A 25,952-nucleotide genomic window follows, 5' to 3' on the forward strand; every position below is an offset into this window, starting at 1 on the left:
ACCACATGATCATTTACAGACGTAACACCACCGAAGCTTAGCTGCCCGCAGAGTTACGTGATCGAGCTGATCGATAAACAGGAGAGTTACACTGTCAACTTCAACGAAACTCGAAGGCGAATCAACGCCACTGATCCTTCAGGCCCAGTGAAAATCACGTTTGTGCCAGAAAGAGCAGTGATACCGATTGGCAGTTTCGAAAACGTAACCGTTTATGCGACAGACCCAAGCGGTAACAGAGCGTCCTGCCATTTCCAAGTGTCCGTGCAGGCAACGCCATGCGTGGACTGGGAGTTGAAGCCACCGGCTAATGGAGGACTGAAATGCGTCCCTGGTGACAAAGGTCAACAGTGCATAGCAACTTGCAAGAACGGTTTCAGGTTTACGGATGGGGCACCTGTGAAGACGTTCACCTGTGACGTTACTAAGCATTGGTCTCCTGCATCAGTTGTTCCTGACTGTGTCTCAGAAAGTAAGCCTTCATTGTCCAGTACCAAATAAGAAGGGTTTCAAGTAAATGTTTTCAATAATTGTATGTTCTACTTAACAGACACCCAACAAGCAAACTACCATGTTGTTGCGGCGGTAACTTATCGCGCCAATGGAGCTGTTTCGAGATCCTGCCTGCCACAGTATCAGGATTTGATGTCCCAATACTACATGAACCTGAATAACATCCTTACTCAACGTTGTTCCGCTGTCAACGTGAACATGAACGTGTCGTTTGTAAGGTCCGTGCCGTACTTGCTCGAAGAAAATGTCTTGAAGGTCAGTACCCCGAACTAAACCTTACAGAATTTCACAAATGCACTCGTTGCACTCACTTTGCACTCATGATTTTTAGATGGACTTCGTTCTCGTCGTTGTTCCCGCTGTGCGTCAGCCTCAGCTGTACGATCTCTGCGGTTCCACGTTGAATTTGATCTTCGATCTGTCGGTTCCGTCTACTAGTGCAGTAATAGAGCCTCTGTTGAACGTTTCTTCGATTGGAAATCAGTGCCCACCACTTCGAGCACTGAAGTCATCTATCACGCGTGGCTTCACGTGTAGCATTGGTGAAGTATTAAACATGGACACCAACGACGTCCCTCGATGTTGTGAGTAAACAATTGAAGCTTCAAAAACTTTTCACTTGGTCATCACTTCCACAGAACATCACTTTTAACGAAACACATTCACTTGCAGTGCATTGTCCAGCTGGTACGTTCGCTGGTGAGAAGCAAAAGCAGTGCACGTCTTGTCCGAAAGGCTTCTATCAGAACAGCGATCGCCAGGGCTCCTGTCTGCGATGTCCATTCGGCACTTACACAAGAGAAGAGGGTTCGAAGAGCATAGACGATTGTATACCGGTTTGTGGGTACGGCACATATTCGCCCACTGGCCTGGTGCCATGTTTAGAGTGTCCGAGAAACAGCTACACCGGGGAACCACCGATCGGTGGCTGCAAGGACTGTCAGACCTGTCCAGCTGGAACGTTCACCTACCAGCCAGCTGCACCAGGTCGCGATCGATGTAGAGCAAAATGTTCTCCAGGAATGTACTCGGATACAGGACTCGCTCCGTGTGCTCAGTGTCCAAAGGATTTCTTCCAACCGCAGCACGGCGCGACGACGTGCGTCGAGTGTCCAACGAACATGTACACGGACGGACCAGGCGCACTTGGACGCGAAGAGTGCAAGCCTGTGCAATGCACTGACAGTGTCTGTCAGCATGGAGGCCTGTGCGTGCCCATGGGACATGGTGTTCAGTGTCTGTGTCCGGCTGGATTCTCCGGAAGGCGCTGTGAAATTGATATAGACGAGTGCGCATCTCAACCGTGTTATAATGGCGCTACTTGTATAGACTTGCCGCAGGGGTACAGGTGCCAATGCGCCAATGGGTACTCAGGAGTCAATTGCCAGGAAGAGAAGTCGGATTGCTCGAACGACACTTGTCCTGAAAGAGCGATGTGCAAAGACGAGCCTGGCTTCAGCAACTACACGTGTTTATGCAGGTCTGGATACACTGGAGTCGACTGTGACATCACTGTGAGTTTATTTTCGCTTCAAAGTATCTAGTGGCCTGAATGTTCGTAACGATAAATTCTAATTGCAGATTAATCCTTGCACGGCCAGCGGTAATCCTTGCAACAATGGTGCCACCTGTGTGGCTCTGCAACAAGGTCGATACAAGTGTGACTGTGTGCCAGGATGGGAAGGTCAGAGCTGTGAGATTAACACCGACGATTGTGCGGAGAAGCCCTGTCTGTTGGGAGCCAACTGCACTGATCTTGTGGCTGACTTCAGCTGCGACTGTCCTCCTGGATTCACTGGCAAACGATGCCATGAGAAGATAGATTTGTGTTCGGGCAATCCTTGCTTGAACGGGATTTGCGTGGATAACCTCTTCAGCCACGAGTGTATTTGTCACCCAGGATGGACTGGTTCAGCTTGCGAGACGAACATCAACGAATGCGCCAACAAACCGTGCCACAACAATGGTCAATGCATCGATCAAATAGACGGGTTTACTTGTACCTGTGAACCAGGATACACAGGCAAGCAATGTCAGCACACGATCGATGACTGTTCTTCGGAGCCCTGTCAGAACGGAGGAACATGCTTGGATCAGTTAGAGGGATTCCTCTGCAAGTGCAGGCCAGGATTCGTTGGACTTCAGTGCGAGGCAGAGCTGGACGAGTGTCTTAGTGATCCTTGCAGTCCAGTTGGAACGGACCGTTGCGTTGATCTGGATAACACGTTCGTGTGCCACTGTCGTGAAGGTTACACTGGTGCCGCGTGCGAGATTAACATCGACGATTGTAATTCTGGTCCTTGTTTGAATGGTGCTACGTGCAGAGACGAGGTTGGTGGATTCAAATGCGTGTGCCCAGAGGGCTGGACTGGTACCCACTGCGAAATCGACGTTGGAATGTGTCAAAATCATCCTTGCCAAAACGATGCTGCATGTGTTGACTTGTTCATGGATTACTTCTGCGTGTAAGTATTCTGACGACTACATGAATCGTTCAATGAATCCGTAGGATGGGACTTTGTTTATATTTTCCTAATAAATGTCGCCGTGTAGTTGTCCGTCTGGAACTGATGGAAAACAATGCGAAACTGCACCAGAGCGCTGCATTGGTAACCCATGCATGCATAATGGACGTTGCCAAGATTTTGGCTCGGGACTCAATTGCACATGCCCCGATGACTACACTGGAATTGGGTGTCAGTACGAATATGATGCCTGCCAGGCTGGTGCTTGCAAAAATGGAGCCACCTGTGTCGATGAGGGACCTGGATTCACTTGCATCTGTCCACCTGGATACACAGGTAGATTTACATAACAAATAAACCTGTATAGGTAACAGTGGTAATGAAATATAACCATATCCATGAATGTTCTCTAGGCAAGACTTGCGAGGATGACATCATCGACTGCAAAGAGAATTCGTGTCCTCCATCAGCAACATGCATCGATCTCACTGGCAAATTCTTCTGTCAATGTCCGTTCAACTTAACTGGCGATGATTGCAGAAAATGTAAGCTTGCAAAACGTCTCCTTTACAATTGATGACTGTTAAACTTTGAGTGAGACATAATTCATATAATTTTTGCAGCCATCCAAGTTGATTACGACTTGTACTTCAGTGATCCAGCGCGCAGCAGCGCCGCACAAGTGATTCCATTCTTCACAGGAACAAGAAAGAGCTTAACCGTGGCTATGTGGGTGCAGTACACCCAAAAAGATGAAGCTGGCATATTCTTCACCCTCTATGGCGTGAGGTAAATCCCAGTAGTATAAAAATTTGTATCACGATCTTTGGACTACGGTATCCTAATTGTAAATGATGGTTTGGTTACAGTTCGCCTCATGTTCCATCGAATCGCAGACTTATGATCCAAGCACACAGTAACGGTGTCCAAGTGTCTCTGTTCCATGACCTTCAAGACGTTTACCTGCCATTCAGAGAGTACGCGACAATCAACGACGGCCAATGGCATCACGTAGCTGTAGTTTGGAATGGCGAAAATGGCGGTGAACTGGTTCTGATCACCGAAGGACTGATTGCCAGTAAAACTGAAGGATATGGAAGTGGCAGATCTCTACCAGCTTAGTGAGTTCATTTTATATTATACAAATAAAGTTCAATGAACCTTAGGATTCCTCGAAGCAAACTAACACAATTTTTTTCAGTGCCTGGACTGTCCTTGGAAAACCACAGAGCGAGAACGCGAAGGGCTATACTGAATCCGGGTTCCAAGGTCACCTGACCAAGGTTCAAATCTGGAGTCGAGCTCTTCACGTAACCAATGAAATACAGAAACAAGTACGCGACTGTCGCACTGAACCTGTCCTGTATCAAGATTTGGTGTTGACCTGGGCAGGATACGATGAGATAACCGGTGGCGTGGAAAGAGTAGTGCCATCCCATTGTGGACAACGAGTCTGTCCACCCGGATACGGTGGCAACAAGTGCCAACAACTGGAATCTGACAAGATTCCACCGAAAGTCGAGCACTGCCCAGGAGACCTTTGGGTGATCGCCAAGAACGGTTCGTCTATTGTCACTTGGGACGAGCCACGTTTCACCGATAACGTTGGCATAGCGAGGGTTCAAGAGAAGAATGGACACAAATCTGGACAAACGTTGATGTGGGGCATCTATGATATCAGCTACGTGGCTTACGATCAGGCTGGAAATTCTGCTAGTTGCAACTTCAAAGTTTACGTCCTGTGTAAGTCATCCACTCTTGATGTTTAAATATTTAAAGCGTATTGTACAATATCGATCATGGTGATTTTTCATTCTTTAGCTGACTTTTGTCCGGAACTGGCTGATCCAATTGGAGGAACACAGCAATGCAAAGATTGGGGCTCTGGTGGCCAGTTCAAGGTGTGCGAAATCTTCTGCAACACTGGACTCAGATTTTCTCAAGAGGTGCCCAAATTCTATACCTGTGGCGCAGAAGGCTTCTGGAGACCCACCAATGACCCATCACTTCCCTTGGTGTATCCTGCTTGCACAAGTAATCTTCGATTCTATTTTTCTCATACTATGTTCTTGATAGGTAATTCTTTCACCGTGTTACAATTTCATTTGTGGCTTTGTACAGGTGCCACACCAGCTCAGCGTGTATTCAGGATCAAGATGAACTTCCCAACGTCAGTCCTGTGTAACGAAGCTGGTCAAGGAGTACTCAAGAAGAAGGTTCGAGATGCTGTGAACTCGCTGAACAGAGACTGGAACTTCTGTTCGTATTCCTTCGAAGGTAAATCACTTAAGTTTCACTAGATCTTCAATCTTAACGATTGCACGTTATTACACTTTTTCTTTTCCACAGGAACTCGCGAATGTAAAGATCTGAACATCGACGTTCAGTGCGACCACCGCGTACGCACGACCAGAGAAACGAACGAAGAAGATGGCGGAACATACATAATTTCCGCCGTAGTACCAGCAGAACCGTAAGTATCCCATACGTTTTTTGAATTACGCAACCGCATACGCTTCTCTAGTTTGAAAATTGCGTCTCACGAGTGAATCCCGGCGTTCATTTCGACGGGAGAATCACTCGGTTAGCTATCTAGCATTAGCTTGCAGTCAAGCTTCGATCAGACTTAAATCGAAGACGTAACTTAGTACTGAGCAATTTGTTACTTGTGTTGCATCGTAGAACGAGACAAGCGCGCCAAGGCAGCGATACCTACGAGGTGGAGATCTCGTTCCCAGCGATAAAGTAAGGACAGCTCGATTTACGCCACGTGCGAAACATATCATTATACATGTGTCCTTGTCATCCGGGTCTAGGTGTTATCCGACATCATCTCGCATTCTTATAAATCCATTTGCGACCATGATCATACCATATTAGACAGCAATGCATGAGGGGCATACGGAGAAAAGGAAAATGTGCTACTCCATCATAATCTTGCCGCGGTGATTTGGTCACTCATGGCTACTGAGACGGAGTTGTCTCTATCATACCGTTCTTCGAGCACGTCTCTGGCGCCATGAGCGGCCAATTAAGTTTGGCCCATTTGTAAACTTGAATCGATCGTGAACGTAACTTTTCTCCATATCCTTGTACTAGCAGAAACTTGAACAAGGCCGACTTCAGTAAGTTGATGAAATACCTCTTCGTGTAAAAGAGCAAAAATTAGGTCGACCCTAACCGATTGGTATGCACGTTGTTTACTAACTGTTCATACACGACCCACTAGTATAAAATGGGAAATGTCCATGCGGGTACTCGAGTAGGTACCAGCGATAGGATAGCGAAATAACAATAACGGCGTAACACCTGACTAGACACCAAGCTGTTGGGTTAATCTCATTTCGCAAGCATCGATGGACATTCCCATCCACGGAGCCCTCAGGGCAAATCATTTGCATGTGTTCGCGAATCCTCAACCCATTCCCTCTGATTCATACCAAGCAGTCCCAGATTCGCAATATAACAGAGGCTACAATGACACTTCGTGTCAGACATGTTATATATTAGAATTCCAGGAGGTCTTGAGCATTAAGCATTGCGTAGGTACATAATTAATAGGTGTCGATAAGGTTGCGTCTTGCTGAGGATCCGATGGAAAGGCTGCCTGGTTACCTTCGCCTTAAGATAACGGCTGTACATATTTGCGCATACTCTTCTTTATCTATCGCTGAAAACATACCGTCTATCGACTCTTAGTTTGCTAACAGCTCCCTGTCTTTTATAGCGATCCGATTTTGAACGCTAACTCGAACGAGAGAGCAACCGTTCAATCTCTACTGGAGAGACTAATCCTGGAGGAAGATCAATTCGACGTTCACTATATCCTGCCAAACACCGTGCCTGACCCGGCATCCCTGGTTCTTGAATCCGACTACGACTGTCCAGTGGGACAAGTTGTCATGGCACCAGATTGCGGTAAGTGTCTCAATGCAAGAGACGTTTTCTAACAGCAGAATTTCTGACTCTACTTACATTTCAATTGCAGTACCCTGCGCCGTGGGAACGTACTACGACGAAGAAACGAAGCAGTGCCTGTCCTGTCCAGTGGGCAGCTACCAAAGCGAGTCGGGCCAACTGAAGTGCAGTTCCTGCCCCGTGATAGCTGGGCGTCCTAGCGTGACAGTCGGTCCTGGTGCTAGAAGTGCAGCCGACTGTAAGGAACGTTGCCCGGCTGGAAAGTACTACGATGACATGGCTGGACTCTGTCGAAGCTGCGGCCACGGTTTCTACCAGCCCAACGAGGGTAGTTTCTCCTGTTTGCTGTGCGGTCTAGGGAAGACCACCAGGACATCAGAAGCGGTTTCCCGCGAAGAATGTAGAGACGAATGTGGCTCTGGACAGCAGTTGGCCGTCGAAGGAAAGTGCGAGCCTTGTCCACGTGGAAGTTACCGCACCCAAGGAGTTCAGGCCGCTTGTCAGGCATGTCCTGTTGGCAGAACCACGCCGAACATGGGATCAGCCGCTATCGAGGAATGCTCCCTTCCTGTCTGCGATCCTGGAACATATTTGAACGGAACGTTGAATGAGTGCATGGAGTGCAAGAAGGGAACGTATCAATCCGAGCCTCAGCAGACCTTCTGCATACCCTGTCCTCCCAACACCAGCACTAAAGGAACATCAGCCGTGAGTGTCCTCGTGGGATCTACTACTTGTTGATAATTTAATAGCATTCTTCTTCTTATACGTTAGGGTGATAACTGGTTTCTCTGTCCCAATTAGACGAACAAGGCTGACTGCACCAACCCGTGCGAAACTAGCGACGCTGAAATGCACTGCGACGCAAACGCGTACTGCCTGCTGATACCTGAAACGAGCGACTTCAAGTGCGAGTGCAAGCCAGGCTACAACGGGACCGGTACCGAGTGCACGGACGTCTGTATGGGATATTGCGACAACGAGGGGGTGTGCTTGAAGGACTCGCGGGGACAACCGTCCTGCAGATGCAGCGGCAGCTTCACCGGGAAGCGGTGCACTGAGAAATCAGAGTTTTTCTACATCACTGGCGGCATCGCTGGTGGGGTTATTCTAATAATCTTCGTCGTCCTATTGGTGTGGATGATCTGTGTCAGGTAAGTGTACCCCAGGTGTGCTTCTACAAAGGAGATATCGTTTCCAAACGTGAAGTAAAATTGTTCTTACAGAGCTTCCCGAAAGAAGGAACCCAAGAAGATGCTCACACCAGCTACTGATCAAAACGGCTCGCAAGTGAACTTCTATTATGGCGCGCCCACGCCTTACGCGGAGTCTATTGCGCCGTCCCATCACAGTACTTATGCACACTATTACGACGACGAAGAGGATGGCTGGGAGATGCCCAATTTTTACAATGAAACGTATATGAAAGGTACGAAGATGCACAGAGCTTCCACAAACTCAATAAAGAGGTTATGTTCCAAGACTCCCGATCGAATTTAACGAGGTTTATCTCCACACTTTTCAGAGAGTCTGCACAATGGTAAAATGAACAGTCTCGCTCGTTCCAACGCGAGTATATACGGCACAAAAGACGACCTATACGACAGACTGAAGCGTCATGCCTACCCTGGCAAGAAAGGTTAGTAGATTTTTTTAATAAAAAATCAGACTATCTGCTAATCCGAAAAACATCCCTATCCTATCCTCGCTAAAATTTAAAGACTCTATTCACCCGATATGACTGGTCCCTGGGAACATAAGTGTCCCGCGTATGGTGTACGATCAACATCCACGATCTTAGCATCGAAAGAATTAATCCTTTCGCTGCTAAGGCCGTATGCATACGGCCTGAATAAGCTTACGGTCATTTGCGAAGAACGTATACGTACGTCCTCCACAAGCGACGACCATTTTCTAAAGGATGTATAGATCAGAGTTGGCCATCTCTCTATCTAGACAGAATAGTTGATCTAGGTAGAGTTTCACTCGAAGTCGTTCGATTAATGGCGAACTCTGGTCTAGATACATCTGTTAATTACTTCGATCTACTATCTTTATCTTTTTATTCAGTTGATAGGATGTCGTTGTCGACAGTACATATGACGTAACATTGCCCGAAGCAATCGAATACCCCGCGAAATATACGAGAATTTCTGCAGTCGTACGCTGTTCTCCTGCCGCGCAGCGTGAAAACGCGGCGAAAGGGTTAATACGCCCCATCTCAGGGATAAGTTGAATTGGACACCTGGTATATTAAAGAAATGAACACCGACATTTTTGCAGACAAAAGCGACAGTGATAGCGAGGGCCAGTGACCGCGAAGAGCAACGACGTTCTGCCAAGCGTAGAATGTAAGATAAACACTGTCGACGTCCCTGACGCACCAGCAACGGGGAATGTTGCTCCATCGTCGCAAATCCAATAATTATTTATTATCCCCGAGACGAAGATCTGTACCAGTGGCGCGTACATCGGAGACTCGCGGACGTTTGTCGAACTGAATCCGTGTCGAACCCCCGCGAGGGTCTCCCTGGACTTAACGCTCGACGAGCGTGAAAAGATGGCGGCGGTGCGTTAATCGACGGTGAAGCAATCGAGTCCTGGAACGACGATCCAATTCGATCGTTGTTTCGGCACCCGAGAGTCGATAAACGATAACCACGGATTTAAAAGAAAGAAAAAAATAATAAAATGAAAGACTACGCGTGAGGTTGTAATTTTTTGTAATTTAATACCACCTAGCCGTTAAGGACTATTCTATATTAATTAACTTCTATGATTAACGGTGCGAACGAGAGGAACCTGTGTGTGCATGTATGTTAAGACACCTATACATAAGCGAATTTATATTTTGTTACGATAGATATGTATCACACGCTGTAAAATAATGCCACGTAGGCGCGAAATGCAACTGACGGAAAGAAAGAAAAATCTAGTGATCGAATTTTTAGCCCAGTGTATGGGCGAATCGAAGTTAAGTTGGCCGGTCAAGGTCACCGAGAAGCCCTCACTCTCGTCTCTTCTGACGCGAATTGGCAGTGTGACCCCAAGCAGTCAATCGAATTTTCGATGCAACTATAGTCAGAATTTCAAGGGAAATTAAAATCAGCAACGATTCGGGAGCTAATGTACATTCGAATATGCCTACGACGCTGTTTTCCACTTTGTATTGTAAAAACTTTAACAAACGGTTGTTTTCTTTTTTTTTTATTAATAAAATGTATTTCGATAATAAGTTCGTTCAACGCTGACCTCGAGCGGATTTGAAATGCCGTTTTTTATCCAAGACAACCACGTCCTTTAGTTTAGATATTTTCTTATCGATCCTTATCGGAATAACTCTGTACATCTTCTCTTCGAATTCAAAATCATTCGTAGCATTATAGCTAATGTTCGAAGGTAAGTGCTTTTTGGTTTCGTTTACGTGAACGTCGAAGAATTTATTTAATAAAAATTTAATGTCTGAATTTTGTCCTGGTTCGTTTGTCTCTGGGCAAATGGGAGAGTCCTCTTCAGGGTCAGTGTCTGATTCGTCAGAGCTGATAAAATAGTCCGAATCTACGGAATTTCTGGAATCCATTCCATTTGTCATTATTTTCAAGAGTAACTGGAAAATTTCACCCATTCGTTACTTGCATTATTATTTTGCGATAATTATTGCATTACCTCGATGCGATCCTTCAAGTCCATAGAATTATTATTATCCATCACTCTGTTCTATTTCTGATTAATTAATTTATATTTTGTAAGTGTCTGTACGTCTTTAATTTGACTAAAAGACAGGCATCTCTTTTTTTTTATTAATAAATTAAATAGTAAACGACATTTTGTCGAGCTCTTATTGTTTGATCGATACCATCCGTTCCTGTTTCGTTATGTCGAATTCATAGTTCCATTTTGACTTACCTAACCGTGAAACTTATAGTTTGGAACGTAAAACGTCAAAAAGAATCAGGGGTAATAAGTTATTACGCCCGAAGCCTGCTAACATAATCAAGACAGTGCTGAGTCATACATCGAACGCGATAAATTATGCTGATTTTATATGAGATTATTAAACTGATGAGGTATTCGGAACGTATAGCTATTTTTACAGAATATTACTCATACAGTTCGAAAAACCAGTAGTAGCTGATGCAACAAGTTCCAAGTGTTAGAGTACTATGTACCTAAATGGGAGAAGATATACTATACAGTTTACGCGATACTCGATCCATACACTAGCTCCATCTAGGATCACGTCACGCGCAATTCTTTTCAGCAGCGATGCACCCAAGCGATAATACCACGCGATGCATTATTAATGCAGCAAACCCTGAATTCCACACAATCCGCAAAAAAGAAACATGTTGCATTCGTCAGTAATCAATATACCGTCACGTAATCCTTTATCGCTCTAACGTCCTTGTGGTAAATATACATTTCAACGTATAACGAATTCCACTCGCATATACTGCAATTCTCGATAGCGCCCCAATACGTATATTTTTGTTACATTATCGATTTTACTTAGAATACTTACTTATCTTAATTACAATTCTTTTTACGTAGAACCCAAAATGTTTTTCTTTTTTTAATCATAAATTCGCTTGGTAATCCTACTTTATTCGTACGCACATTCGAATTTTGCCGCGTTTCAAACAGATGGCGCGGCAAGTTGACCAAAGAAAGATGCCTGAAGGTATTCACGGAGGTCGTTTCCCTCGTACTCTGTGCTTCTCAACCTTTTTTTTTTTAAATTGTGGTCTCTAAACTTTATCTATCTCTGTAGCCTCCACCTCTTAAATAAACTTATTCTCTGTGTTCTCGAAAAAAGAAACGTGTAAATGGAAACCTAGTTTTTTCGTTTTCAGTTATTCTTCGTTCACCATCGAACGTTTTCGCTTGTAATTTTGTTTTATATATTTCATTTTCATTTCGCACGTGTCTATCATCAAACCTATCGTCTTGTTTTTGTTTTCAGCTACTTTACATGGGTTTTTTTAGATCATTTCAATATCTTTTATATCGTTTCCTTCTCTTTCGAATCCTATCAAGTAATAGTCGGAGCGTATTGCGTGGCAAATTCGTCGTCCACTGATTTTTGTGACTCATTCGTGGCTCCCTAAAAACGCAGCGTTGGTAGGCGTAACACATTGCAGATTGTACTATAAAGAAAACGTCTGACCAAAGCTTCGATAAAACGAGGTCAACAATAAATTACAAAGTTGATACTTATCAGATTATATATGTCTTATTCCTAAATAACTAAACCGAGTTTTAAGTATTCCTCTTCTGTTACGTAATTTCTTTGTTTCATTCCTTTATCCCGGTAAAATGAGCCTGAATTTGAACCTATCTTCCAAATTTCATTTTGTCTAGGCTCCATGGATTGCTCATTGCCGAGGGATCTTCGTGACCCTCGTTGAGAACGTCTGCTCCGTATCGTCCTTCAAGTCCGTGTTGGTGGCGTGTCAGATTCTGCTCACAGAGCGTCTACGCTGCGTCGATTGGTCGACGATGACGCCAGGCGTCTCCGATTGGCCGAAAATGACGCAGCACGTACACGAGTAGCGTGACCAGCCGAGTGCGCGTGAGTGCGATCTCGTGACGTGTTCAATCCGGCACTGACGACGTTCCAGACTCGCATTCCGCGAAGAAGATCCGACGAGTTAGTGTGGAAGATCAGTGCTGCGTCCACGTTTCGAGAATCCGCTCCTATAGAAAGCACGTTTGTGAACGAATAAACGATCGTGTCGCATCAAGAAGTTTTCGCATTCCAAGTGGAAGGTACAATACCACGGATTGTTTCAAGGAGGGTAAGTGAAAATATCCCCAACGTGAAAATGTGCACCCGTCGTGTCCCTGTACCTATGTATGGTTCCACTCGCGACTATAACTAAATTGGTTATATAACCATAGAACCGAGTTTAATTCCGTCGTTTGTCGAAGTAGCTGGCAATGCACGAAAATTTCACTGCGCATCGTGGCGTGGATCGATCAAACGTCGCACGACCACGAGTTACATATAGACATGTATTTTCGTATCATTCGAACATAGTAATAACAGACGTTTTTCGCGTCGTTATATAAATCTTAAACGCAGGATCGCTTTCGGGATAGTTTCAACGGTTTTCTGCGCAAATTTACTCGTCGATCCGAACGTATGGTGTAACGTATGTAAGCCGGTTTGCAAAAATTTCGTCGCGCGCCTGTAATGCTGCGCGTTATGTAACTAGGTTAGATAGCGACGTATAGTTACGTTCATGTACAATCAACGTTTTATTCGAATAACAGATAACGACTAAAAGCGCCGCACAGCGATCTACACGGCCACGTTTATTACATTGAAGTTCCGATAAGATTTGTTAACCGTGAGATGTAAAGTCATTTGATAATTGATACTGTAACTTTTATGAAACTGATTGTTTACCTTTTATTAATTTTAAAATACCTGGCTATCTTCGACTTACGATTACCGACGTATGCGCGGTCGCTTTCCCGATCGATAAGAAACATTCAAACGCGGACGATTGCTCGATAAAACGTGGTCACTGCGTTTACGTACACGGTATTTGTAGTCACTGATGAGACTGATACCACTCGTATCGATGATAATCGGACCAATTCGATTTCGAATTCGTTAATTCGAAATTTTACCGATGTATATTTTCGATACCACAATGCGTCATACAAAGTTGCGAAATTTTACGTGGCTACTTGATAATATCAACTATCGATAATTATATTTTTGTAATGAAATCTTGGTCGATATCAGTACCACGTAACCGTTTCTAAACTTTCTAGAACTCTTTACACTATCATTAAATCCCATCACTAATGATTAAGGACCACACAGGTTCTAGATATACCCAATATCTCTATATCTAAATATTCTTTGTACATGTTGTACGTTTAAATGAATATTGTGTTGTAGGAAGAAACTACTTTTTTGATGCATCGAATAACGTATCTGGTAAAACCTTATCTTCATATTTTATGTTTCAGATTTATTTAATTTTTTAAGCAACCAGTTGCCTCGATATGGTATAATTTCCATGTGACTCTTAATGTATTGTACAATTGATCTACATAAATCTTGTTTTCCAATAAACATTTTATCTATATTACACTTAATCCTGACTGTAGTCGATAAGAGTCTTAGCGACATTCTTAATAGTATCGATATGATCTCTTTAATATATGGTGTATTATCTTTTCTGATAAATACAAATGCCGTTATCATGATTAATTAGCATTCATCTTATTGGTAAATAATCAAATTTGATAAGAAGGCATTATTTGTATTTCTTTTATCTATACCAGTAAATGTTCAGATGAAATGTAAATACACATTTTGGCGTTAATTGGCATTTCTTGTGTCTGAAATCATAATTTTTCTTATAGGTATCCAAAATCCCTCCTATTTACGAACGCTCAACGGCCAGCAACATTTCATTTGAGAAGAGAGGCGTGTTTAACGTAAGTGACGTCGAACAAGAATTCTTTTAAAGAAAAGAGTCCCGTAAAATTGTTCAACGCTAATAATAATTTACAGGTAACCAAGCCATGCAACAGTCAGCCGCATCCGTCATCTGCTTTTCGTGGCGTGAGATTGGGGCCGCCGGAAGAAGAAACTTCAAAAATGGACACAGTCCCCTTGTTGTCTCCAACTATGGAGACGGAATTGCTAAAGGAACCATGGATATTTCCACAATCAAAATTGGCGATAAAAGAAGAGAAGAAACCAACGTCCTCCATTTGGGAGGAAAACTTTCAGGATTTAAGCAGTTGGTGTATGGATACGTTCCAGGGTCAATGCGATTTTCGCATAGGTGAATCACCTACATTTAAACTATCAGGTTGGTAAGAATACGTTCAATCGCTAATTAACGATGCAAGAGTCGTTTTTCATTTTACTTTAATCGCATTTACCAGGTACGAAATACGAGGGTAATAGTGCTTTGGCTTCGGAAGAGGGGGTATTGAACGATTTGATGAGTGTGGGGGATGAGGACAAGTGGAGCATAAAAATGAATACAAACGAGCATACCAACAGTAATTGTCACAGCTTACAATCTACATTAAAAGTAAATAGCAAGTACGAGAAGAAAGATAGCATCGTGAAGTCTAATACATCCGATTTGTGGTTGAGGCCACCTAAAGAAACACCTACTGTAACGCCCACGATAAGTGCGACATCATGGAACAAACAGTGTAACACAGATGCTAGTATACCATTCCAACCCGGTTGCGAAGATTCAGATGACATCCACTTGGATGATGCGTGTCCTACTTCTTTCGGTTCTACTGAAACTCCACGTGAAACATGGGACGTCCTGCAAACAGTCGAAACCATTGGATCGGAGTCGTTTGATTTGTTGTCATACCTATGCGATGTAAGTTGATGGATATTCTGTAAAAATAGAAATCCAAAAAGTGGCGTATCCGAGACAGATTTAATATTATAAAATGTATGCATTACAGGATGAGATAAATTCTCCAGACGGTAGCGTTTCGACGGATTCATCGATGGTGTCGTCCCTCACCAAATCATCCACAACCGTTTCACAGACATACGAAGAAGCGAGAATAGATAACAACGAGTCAGACACACAAAGTCGGACAGCGCGAAGTTTAAATTCGTCTTACATAGATACGCCCGCGGTGTCTTCGCGAAGATCCGAAAGAAAAAGGACATCCGTTACGAGCAAAGCTGAGAAATCGTACAATAGACCAGTGAAACGTTTGAAATCGGAAAGGAGGCGCGTCGAGATCGATTCGAGCGAACGAGTATTCGCTTCGCAGTATCGAGAGTCCAGGGAAAAGAATAACGAAGCTTCGCGAAAGTCGCGTATGAACAAGAAAGCAAAAGAGTGCGAGATGACGATGAAAGCGATGGAGTTGGAAAGAGATAATAGAGTATTGAAAATGAAAGTCGAGGAACTCGAGAAACTCGTGACATCAATGCGCAGTGCGTTATTGAGGTCTGCTTTAAAGAAAGACGTTTGAATGTTTTAATTGTCGATCTTTGAACATTCATTATGCGGTAGACGCCACGTAAAGTGACTGTTCTTCTCAGTTTTTTCATTATTATTATTATTATTTTTTTTTTTTTTTTTTTTTTTTAAATAATGGGGTTTGCGATTTGACGAAAGAAGTCACTTGAAGCATTATTTTCTAGACCTTTACACGATTTATTTATGAAATTTAATAGTATCGTCATAAAAAGTAGTTATTGAATTTTGATTATGCGTAGGAAATAATCTTTCAATGGAAAAAAGTGTATTTCTTGACGTTTTATGTATCTGTTTGTTGCACAATGTTTGCGTTTATAAGTTTTTCAAAGAGATTTTAATTACGATATTTTATAATATAATGGAACGTATTTTATCCACGTTATCGAAGAAACGAATACGAGATATATAATATATTATATTATATATAAGGCAGAAAAAAAAAGTGGGAATTGTTGTGAGCGTATCCTTTTAAGAGTTTATCAAGAACAAGATTACATAATCATATTTTGTTCAGCCTTGTATTGTACCTGATAAAAAAGTATAAATATAGAGGTTCGAACAAGATAAACTATGATTGGTGAGAGTATAATTTTCTACTGGCATGGGCACAATAGTGGCATGATGTACAATAATATTCGAATAAAGAATTTGCTTCGAAATTTACCTCATACTAGAGAGAATTATTTTTGTAGATTAAAGGTACGGCCTGTTTGACTTGAACATCAAATATATACATCAGACTTTGAACGACAAACGCATTTATTCGAATTTAGTGATTCTACAGGACTTGAGTGCAAACAAGTCTAAATTAACAATACGCTATGTATTCACTGCTTGAAACAATGCAGTGAATTTCAAACTTAGTTTCCAGCATATGCACAGCAAAACTATGCACATGGAAAAGAAATTGTTAGCATCTGGAACACTATTTGAAATACTCACTGATACAAATTCAACAAATAATAGAAAAATGCAATATTACATCACTGCGTTGTAAATATTGTGGCAATATTTTTGCTTTCGGCTTTGAAAATACTAGTACTTCCGATAATATTACCGCTAAGTCTCCTAATCGTTAGGTACAGGCTCAAATTACCAAATTACCAGTTATCAAATTATAAATATTGCCCATATCGTACTTAAAAATGAAAATTATTCCTTTAGAGGTATAAGTAACAACCACATAATGTATACGTGCAATGTTACATTTTTATTTCTTGTACTCTCAAAATGTGTACATTTCGATTATACGAAGAGTGATGTAGACTTAACCAAATGTCTATTTTTTATAATGTTGGTGCAATGTTTGTAAAATTTTGTTGGTATTTCATATATGTTTCCTAACATAGTCTCTGGTTGATGATTATATTTTAAGCTATGAAAATCGAGCTTATTATATATGTTGAGAATTTATCATTTACATTGTGAAATGTATATTATAAAATCAATGAATGTAACATGGTTATTAATAAATTAATGCAATTGCATCATTTAGAATTTGCGTTTTGATATAAGTGTTTGTACGATTTCACATTACAAAATGTTGAAATGATAGATGCGAATATGTTTATAATTAATCAATGTAAAACCAATACGATTTCAATTCAGCGCATCTGTTACCGTTACTGAAAGTCTTTTAAACTGTGCATGCATATTGTGATCAGAAAGATACACAAACAATAGTATCGAGAGAAATGTAGTAAGAAAATGATTGGACTCACAAATATTCCTGACGATAGAAGGCAGTAGCTGAAGAATGAGCTTACAGAATAACGATGCCATCACATTATCAGAGCACAAGCATTCATCATTCAGCATTCGTTCAGAAACATACAGCATGCAAACGTTCATCTGCTGCACGCCTCGCATTCACGGTTATAGTACACTCGAAGCGATGAATACTCTCAAGAAATGGCTAATCATACAATCAAACATTCAGAGTTAAATCAACTAAGACTATAAATACGTTTAAACAGTGTATACTAACGTAAATGTCGAAAATTGCCTGCCGAGAGCCGTTGAACACGTTCCTCTTCAAACCGGCCGGACGCCATTGCTACTGCGCGGTAGCTGGCGGTAACAGGCAGATGCGCGCGCAGCTTTGGCGCGACATTCATATAAATCAAACAATCATCTTCGTTTATTTCGATACAGAAACCTTACACTGCAAATGAAATACATCTTCATTTACATTGATACGAAAAGTACATACTGGAGCTTATTCTACAAATTCGTAGGCTACATCGCTATAAAAGTTTCAAGCATATTTCAAACTGACTTATTTAAACTGAATTACTACCGTAATTATTTTCGTGCGGCAGAGGAGTGGCTGCGCGCGCAGCCTGAACGGCCGCCGTTTCATGAAAGCCGGCACAGTACATTGGTAACAGGTGGTCCACGTTGATTGGTCGAGCGACGGGAATCGAAGAAGTCCCCTTCGACAGCACGTGCGGCCGGTGGCGCATTTACACGGCGGACGTGAACGCGCGCGTATCGCTCCGTCTTCTCATCACGGAAGTCCACCTTACCGATCGAAGGTCAGCGACGAAGCTGCTGTCGAAAGCTTACATTGCGAGCTTGCTTCCGTGAGCGCGAAACCTTCCCTATTGGTGGCCCGATACGTTCGTAGGTGCACGGGTGTTGGCTATCGATCCCTGCTGTCCCGATTTCCTGCATGTTCATTGGCGCCTCGGTTGCTAACAGTGCGTCGTATGGTACAGTGCGGGCTCCGTTCGATCAGTGGTGTGGCCTTACTGTTACGCTTAAGATATTTGTGCAATTATACTCGTTTCCACGGGGTGATTTTCTCCCGTTCCACGTTGGACCGAAAGTGTACACCATAAACATCCTTCGCAGGTATGTAACGCCGATCAATGCCCCTTTCTTTCGCGATTTATTTTTAAATTAACGCTATCGCCGCGAAGCATACTGCAATCGAGTGCACGTGCACGCGCATGCATCTAACAAGTCGGTCACATTGAGCCGGTGCTCCGTTCCATCTGGTGCGTTTCGATTGCATCCGATGGATTTATTATCGCAAGGAGGGGCGAACTCTTTGCAAATCCGCCAGAAACAATCCGTACAAACTTTATTCCATCGTCTTTTCGTGAAATTTGTTTAGGCATGACGACAACCGCGGGCAGAATTTCATTCGAATAGAGCAACAAAACCCACGCGTACTGACTTATTTTCGACATTTATTCGGTACTACAGATACATTTTTAACACTTTATTACATTCTATAGTCAATGTTTTATTTTTGAGCAAAGAATAATGGACAGATAGGTGTTTTTTTATTTGTTACTCCAAATTTCCACCTGTATTCGCGTCTTTACTTAAAAAGTTAGGATCTAGTACTGGAATATTCATTGGAGTATCAAACATCTTGGTCATTTAAGAAAATTACTTAAAATATGTTACTGGTAAATAGCGCTCCGTATCTAAACAGTTTGTTTAGAAAATATTACATTTGTTCGATCGTTTTTAATTAAATTTCCAGTCATCAGCGGTGCAATAAACGCCAATTGAAATTCTTGACATAATTTTCGGAGGGTTTTGCATTTCTGATGGAAATGCTTTTCGTGTCGAGCTGCAGGGTATCGCGTAGACTTTTAACGCGAATGTGAAACTAACCGTTGACGATGATACCGGCTGCGTTATGTAGAAGCCAAATGCGGGTAGGGGAACATGTATTGCATTCAGGTTTGGAACGTTGTTTCGCAGTTAAGGGCCGTTCACGCGACCGGAATCGCGTCGCTACAGATAAACACTCGTCGATAGCGAGAAATGTTTAAACTATTATCACGAACAATGACGCAGTTGGGTTTTTCAAATGCATTTGAATATATTCATTATTATCCAAATGTTTCGATACGCGCGACATAAATATTTGACTAATGACCGACGTATGAAATAATTAGAAAACTATAATTTGCTTCCAAATAAATTGATGTTTTCGAATAAAATTATGATCGATGCCTGCAAGTTGGGAAAACAAAATTAATACGTACAATTACGCGTCGTAAATGTTTATCTAACGAGGGTCGTACGAAATAATTAGAAAAATTTAATTAGTTTCCTAACGAGTTGGTGTTTTTAAATAAAATTATGATCGATGCCTGGTCAGTTCGTAGACAAAATTGATAGGTACAGTTGTTTAACATATTTTACTTTACGTAGTCAGATAATAATTTTTCTCTATTACTTATTTTTATTACGCGAAGAATATGATTTTTGGGTGGTGTAATGAATATTTGGGATTTTGAAGATAAGTAGAGATCACGTCCTTGTGGCATCATGTATCAGTGACGTATACAGGATGACCCCCGATGAGAGCTGTAATCGAGGAGATAATTCTACGTCCAAAACTAAGTCGAAAACGTGCAATAACATTTTTTCCTGCGAGACTTTATTCTCGAAGAAATTGTCGATGAAACTATTCGAGGCACGCGTGTTTTACTATAACTCGATCTAACGAATAAGCGCTAATTACGCATGTTTACAATGTAAAAGTGACCGTTTATGATCCGAAATACTATTAACTTTCTACGTGAACACAATTGGAGCGCGAATATCGATTCGCGCACGCCCCACGCATCTTCAAAATTTATTTTCTTGAAAACAGAGCCCTGTACAAAGAAAATCAATTCTACGTTTTCGACTTATTTTTACACTTATTAGCCACAGGATTTATTACAAAATTTTACGAATGGGTTTCGATCGTGGTAATCGAAAGCAGAAGGTCAGGTGCATTTATTTGCGACCGTAAAGGTACTTTAGTCGAGCCCATAAACCGTAGAGCCATTTTATTTCCTTTCACGATTCGTAGATTATTGCGAGATATTTACCTTTCTCTGCAGTCACACTAATGTATAAAAAAATGTCACTAGTTCTTATCTCGATCACGCTGACATGGAAGATGAGTTTCGAAGCTCATGGACACGCGAACGTCGATACGAATTATGGCTGGAACTATTTTTAAAATATTTGTTTTAGTTCTGGTATTTTAATACCCATAAAATATCGAAATATAAAATTATATTCGTAGCCAAGATACGAAACAGTACGACTATCGACATCGATAGTTTGCCGTGTTTTCGTGGACATAAATTTTCTGTGAGATACCGGTTTCAAATTCATACCGTCGCTCAAGAATCTTCTGCCGAGCGAAAGGTCGGCTCGCGCGAAAGGCGTCCGTGTTAATTTGCATGAAAGTGAAGCGCGACGAAAAATCGCCTAAGACCGCACGAAATCTCTCTGTGCAACATTTAGCGAGTATTTTCGAGAGACACGCTCGGCTGATACTCGTAGCTGCTGATAATACCTTGGAATTGGGCGAACACCGCGCGCAAATATTTGGCGATTTGCTGTAAGACTTTGGAAGCTTTCTGTACAATTTTATTACTTTGCTAACTGAATGCTTCTTCGGATAGATATTGCTGGAGTTTTTTCTGTTCACGAATCACTTTCTTCACATTTCATTTCCAAGTACTCGATTCTCCGAGGGTAAAAAGAGTTTTTGGGATTAAATCTAAGAGTAAAAGTAAGTCGAAAGGTTCGGATGAGTTTTTCCGGTACGAGGCTTCGTTCTAGAGAGAATTGAATTTGAAACCGTTTTGGGGCACCATTTCCAAGTCAATTTTCTCGAAAACTAAGCTTCGCAGAAGGAAACTCATTGCACGTTTTCGACCTGCTTTTACACGAAGAATGAATTTTTCTGTTACAAAGCTTCGTTTTCGAGAGAATTGAATTTGAAACCGTTTTGGGGTACCATTTCGAAGTCAATTTTCTCGAAAACTAAGCTTCACAGAAGGAAACTCATTGCACGTTTTCGACTGGTTTTTACACGAAGAATGAATTTTTCCTTTAGATGAATTTTTCAAGTACGATGCTCCGTTTTCAAGGGAATCAGATTTGAAATCGTTTTGGGGTACCACTTCGAAGTCAATTTTCTCGAAAACTGAGCTTCGAAGAAGGAAACTCATTGCACGTTTTCGACCTGTTTTTACGCGAAGAATGACCTTCAGGCTGTTCCACGAGAACCACCCGTTAGATGTCCGATAGCGTGCTTAACCCATAGAGACAGGTCCATTGATCTTGTTACAGCGCGCTGCGTCCTGCAATGTATTCGTAATCGTGCATCGCGCCATCGTGGAACAACAGATGGTGTTAAATGTCAAACCGTACGCGTAATTTGCATTCCCCTCGAGTTCGTGTCAGAAATGGGGAAAATTTTATTTGAACAACAGATAACGAATGAAATCAAACTAGGTTTTGTTTTCGCAGTTGTCGTCCACTTGAATCGACGACCACTAGAGCTGAAGAAACGTAAACAATGGCGGGGATCCAAGCATGAAATTTAATGAATATTCGAGCCATTACTGTATACAGAATATTATTATTACAGAATAATTTTTAATATAGGATAGTGGTTATTTTTGAAAATAGCGTAAAAAGGATGTTTACTGTTGCTCCAAACAAAAGTACATTATACCGTCCCAACGAGTTATTTATAGTGAAAGGGATCGACGGGCAGATCTCTCGCGCAAAATTGTCTGTCAACGGAGACGTCTCCAAGATTAATTATCGCGTTCGTTTGCTCAGTATCAAGACGGTGGCTCTCGTCTCTGTATTCCAACGGTTCCACGAAACGTCCCTGATCCCAAGTTCTTGTATTCAAAGTTTTTTTATTCGAGTACCATTCTCGCAGTATTTCAATGTTCTACAATACTTTACTGAACGCATGTGTTAGTTTATTAAATGTTATCCACTGTTGGTATTCACGTTATATGAAGTTGTCCCAAAAGTGTCATTTGCAGTTTTTACATAAATAAACAATCTTATCTTTCAGAAGTTAACGTTATCCTTTTCAGTAATCTTTTAATTATCACGAAGAACATTTCGTTCACATTGAAGATTCAGACCATTTTGTGGTCCTTTTAATATGCGAAATAAAAAAAAGCCTTCACGAGCAGTAATGTTGCATTATTTTAAAAGTTTTAGTTGTGTGAGTGATATAAAAATACACTCGGAAGGACGTTTTGCTAGCAAACGACACAATTTTTGGAAAATTGGAATGATCGTGTAGGACTCAGTAACATAATCTCAAATATAAAATCCTGCATCCTCCATATCCTGCATACCGTCAGTGTAATAAGTAGACTGCGGATCTTTATGCAAAATAAAATCTTCGCGAATGTGGCTACAAAAATTGAACCTAAATAGGAATTTATTCTATTCTGCGAATTTTATAGCATGAACTTTACTTTCGATCTTTTTTATATTCTTGTATATTGTTTGCATTTTGTAGGTTCTTGCGCATTCAAATTTCCTATAAATGCATAAAGATCCGCAGTCTAGTAATAAGTGTTCGTACAGAAACCAATTCAAAATAAAACTTTATGTATTTATTTTATTAATAAATTTTCAGGGAAGAAACAATTAACCAACATTCCTACATATTTTTAGAGTAGAATTTGCGTAAATTGAAGTTTTAAATTAACTTTTAATGTTAGCTTCTCATTTCTTTTCTCATTAATTTTATTTTAAATTGGTTGCTGTACGAATACTTATTACACTGACTGCATATACATTACTAATAAAAGTAAAGAAATTTTTGGGCCAACCCAACGATATTACAGCGTAACTACCAAATGTTTATTACGGAATTCTGTTTAGATCGTATCCGTGAACAATGGATAGACGAGGCGAGATCGCGTCAGCGTTCTGATGATCTTTAACTCCCATGGGCAGACAGTGCGATCCATCGACCGGCAGCAGAACCACTAGGAAAGACCAAGGAAGCCTATCATGGAATTCTACGACGTGGGAACCAGCGACCTTAGGGAGTTGTGGGAGTCTTACCTCTCCGAGACGGTGAGTACCGTAAAACTTCTGTGTTCGCTTCTCGTTCCCGCCGAATAAACGCGACGTTACACCGTTTCTCTCGCGCCATCTTCATTCCCATCGTGAAAGTGCTAGTTTTCGATCGGCCCAACGAAAGGAAACGACGCTCCGCGGGCGTTGGAAAAATGGACAACACTGCAATTGTTCCCCTTGGCGTCCATTGTTCTTCCAAGGGACTCGCTATTCAATTCCGGAGTTGGAATTACACGTTGAATTTTTTTCTCTAGTCGAATAATCGCCTTGGAGTTTTCTTCGGGAGTCAATTTTTCCTTCAGTGGAATTCTCCATCTTGTCTCATTCGATCGTTTATATATTAATTACACATCGAAGAGTAATCATGGCGACGGTGATTCTCGTATCGCGGGGAACCTTTGTGTGGTCTTTGATAAAATTCGATACCACGTGTGTCGCAATTTCGTAACCCACCTAATTAAACATCGTACCAGCAGCCATAGTAACAGCGAAACGTTCGCTACAATTATTTTCGAAAGAGGCACGTGCGTTACCTGCGCCCCGAGCTCTCCTCCATTACGGTTCAGTTACGCTCGGCAAACACAACGAAACGAACATTCTTCAAGTCTGTACCAAGTATTCATCTGCTGTAACCATGGGAGAAGTCCAGCGCTCGAGCGTAAACGCTCCGCGTATTAGCGTCAGTTTATTCACCTGTATAAACAAACGTCGTCTAAAGGAGGCCTACATTGCCATCTCTTAACCATCGAGGAACCACGCGTGTAGTACAAGGGTTACGCTCGGTAATTAACGCATTTCAGAAGTGTGTTGATAATAATTATCAACGCTTATAAATGTGCCTGAGAAATCGTAGTTGAACGTAAATCTTGTAGTAGGATGTTCTCGTTGACTTTGTTGTTAAACTATCGACACGTTTGAGTGCTTTCATGATTGTCAACACATGTAATTATTTAAGAATTAAGAGGCATAGAAGGTACGAAGACTTATGGGAGTATACTGACATTTTCTTGGAATGTTTGTATGATGGCCATTAAAGTCTAAATTGAATGATGGGTTAGATGTTCCTAAATAAATTATTTGTTATAAATATATACACGAGTAAGATTTATTTATGTACATATTTATAACGAAATATTGATTTAGGACCATCGTACCTATCATTTAATTTGGACTCATTTCTTCAATAAACATAAAGCAGAACATATAACTGCATGGGTGTATCAACTATTTAATTAAAATTAACGTAAGGTTTGTTTATGTACATATTTATAACGAAATATTTATTTAGGGCCATCGTACCTATCATTTAATTTAGACTCATTTCTTCAATAAGCATAGAGGGCACATATAACTGCATTGGTGTATCAACTATTTAATTAAAATTCGATTCGTTAATTGTCTGTCCCATATCATGTTTGAAAATATATATTCACTCGTCAGATATGTGCAATCACGTCCATTCGGTTGCGTCATTAATATCGCATTTACGGTCGTATTAGTCACTTTTAATATGCCCCCCTCGAGCCCGTAATCGCTTTACCATTTACTATGTAATTACTATTTAGCGACCCCAACGGTGTTCCCTCTTATCGAATATTCATCGCCATAATTTCCTTACCCCCTTGACCCGTCGATCCCTTTTACGGTGATTCTTAACGACGGTGTCTTTCCGAGCACAAAATTACCGCTCGGTGTAATTGCAACGGCAATTTTTATTTATAACCCCCTCCCCTCAGCATCGATAAAAGGGTATCGTACTGGATCGGTGAATATTCAAATTCCCGACCGTGAAGCTGACATAGGAACGAAAATATAAATAAACTACGCATCTAAAAAAAAAAAGAAATAATCGAAATTTCAATTTCAATTTCGCGACCTTGGTTAGGTTCTCACGGCCTCTTTTCCTCGTTTCCTTTCGTTAACTTTTACAAACAATGAAGAAATCTCGGGAGCGCGACTTAATCCGCGTAATTGTTGCGTAAATGTAAAACAGGGTTTATAAAATTACGCGGAATAAGTCCTCCCTGTGTGTTAATACAACGTTCGCGACAACTGAATTGTGCGCGTGACCTAATCTCCGGCAGACATCGCCAGTTGTACGGACGAGATGCAATTGAGCGATAAGACGAATAATAGAAACAATGTTCTGTTCGATTATTCGTAGAATTGTGCAACGGAA

At 41.6% G+C, this 25,952-nt stretch overlaps 2 protein-coding genes and 1 long non-coding RNA gene across 5 annotated transcripts in view; all 3 read left to right on the forward strand.

Annotated features, from left to right (window-relative positions):
• Nucleotides 1-10,130, forward strand: part of LOC128893473 (sushi, von Willebrand factor type A, EGF and pentraxin domain-containing protein 1) — a 32,503-nt gene extending 22,373 nt beyond the window's left edge. Inside the window, exons 18-37 of one of the 3 annotated variants that reach the window (XM_054154434.1) lie at nt 20-472; nt 551-768; nt 845-1,097; nt 1,186-2,027; nt 2,095-2,978; nt 3,067-3,314; nt 3,392-3,523; nt 3,602-3,767; nt 3,848-4,099; nt 4,180-4,721; nt 4,800-5,012; nt 5,100-5,255; nt 5,328-5,451; nt 5,661-5,723; nt 6,706-6,896; nt 6,967-7,604; nt 7,701-8,050; nt 8,123-8,325; nt 8,422-8,535; nt 8,967-10,130. In XM_054154434.1, coding sequence (XP_054010409.1) covers nt 20-472; nt 551-768; nt 845-1,097; nt 1,186-2,027; nt 2,095-2,978; nt 3,067-3,314; nt 3,392-3,523; nt 3,602-3,767; nt 3,848-4,099; nt 4,180-4,721; nt 4,800-5,012; nt 5,100-5,255; nt 5,328-5,451; nt 5,661-5,723; nt 6,706-6,896; nt 6,967-7,604; nt 7,701-8,050; nt 8,123-8,325; nt 8,422-8,535; nt 8,967-9,004 — 6,080 coding nt within the window. In that variant the 3' untranslated portion in view covers nt 9,005-10,130. The remainder of the gene's footprint in view (nt 1-19; nt 473-550; nt 769-844; nt 1,098-1,185; nt 2,028-2,094; nt 2,979-3,066; nt 3,315-3,391; nt 3,524-3,601; nt 3,768-3,847; nt 4,100-4,179; nt 4,722-4,799; nt 5,013-5,099; nt 5,256-5,327; nt 5,452-5,660; nt 5,724-6,705; nt 6,897-6,966; nt 7,605-7,700; nt 8,051-8,122; nt 8,326-8,421; nt 8,536-8,966) is intronic. The other 2 variants (XM_054154439.1, XM_054154450.1) reach the window with 2 other exon arrangements.
• Nucleotides 10,131-12,622: 2,492 nt separating this feature from the next.
• On the forward strand, nt 12,623-17,392 carry LOC128894463 (uncharacterized; the record flags this gene model as incomplete). The annotated part of the gene is made up of 5 exons (XM_054156196.1): nt 12,623-12,694; nt 14,283-14,357; nt 14,434-14,737; nt 14,814-15,274; nt 15,363-17,392. Coding segments are annotated over 5 exons (1,437 nt in total), but the record flags the coding sequence as incomplete, so codon positions are not given.
• Nucleotides 17,393-18,200: 808 nt separating this feature from the next.
• On the forward strand, nt 18,201-25,622 carry LOC128893490 (uncharacterized). Its single transcript, XR_008461347.1, has 2 exons — nt 18,201-18,751; nt 23,573-25,622. It is a non-coding gene; the product is annotated as an uncharacterized LOC128893490 (long non-coding RNA).
• The last annotated feature ends 330 nt before the right edge of the window (nt 25,623-25,952 follow it).

The sequence above is a fragment of the Hylaeus anthracinus genome, unplaced genomic scaffold (genome assembly GCF_026225885.1).
Source record: "Hylaeus anthracinus isolate JK02 unplaced genomic scaffold, UHH_iyHylAnth1.0_haploid 0, whole genome shotgun sequence".
Lineage (NCBI taxonomy): Eukaryota > Metazoa > Arthropoda > Insecta > Hymenoptera > Colletidae > Hylaeus > Hylaeus anthracinus.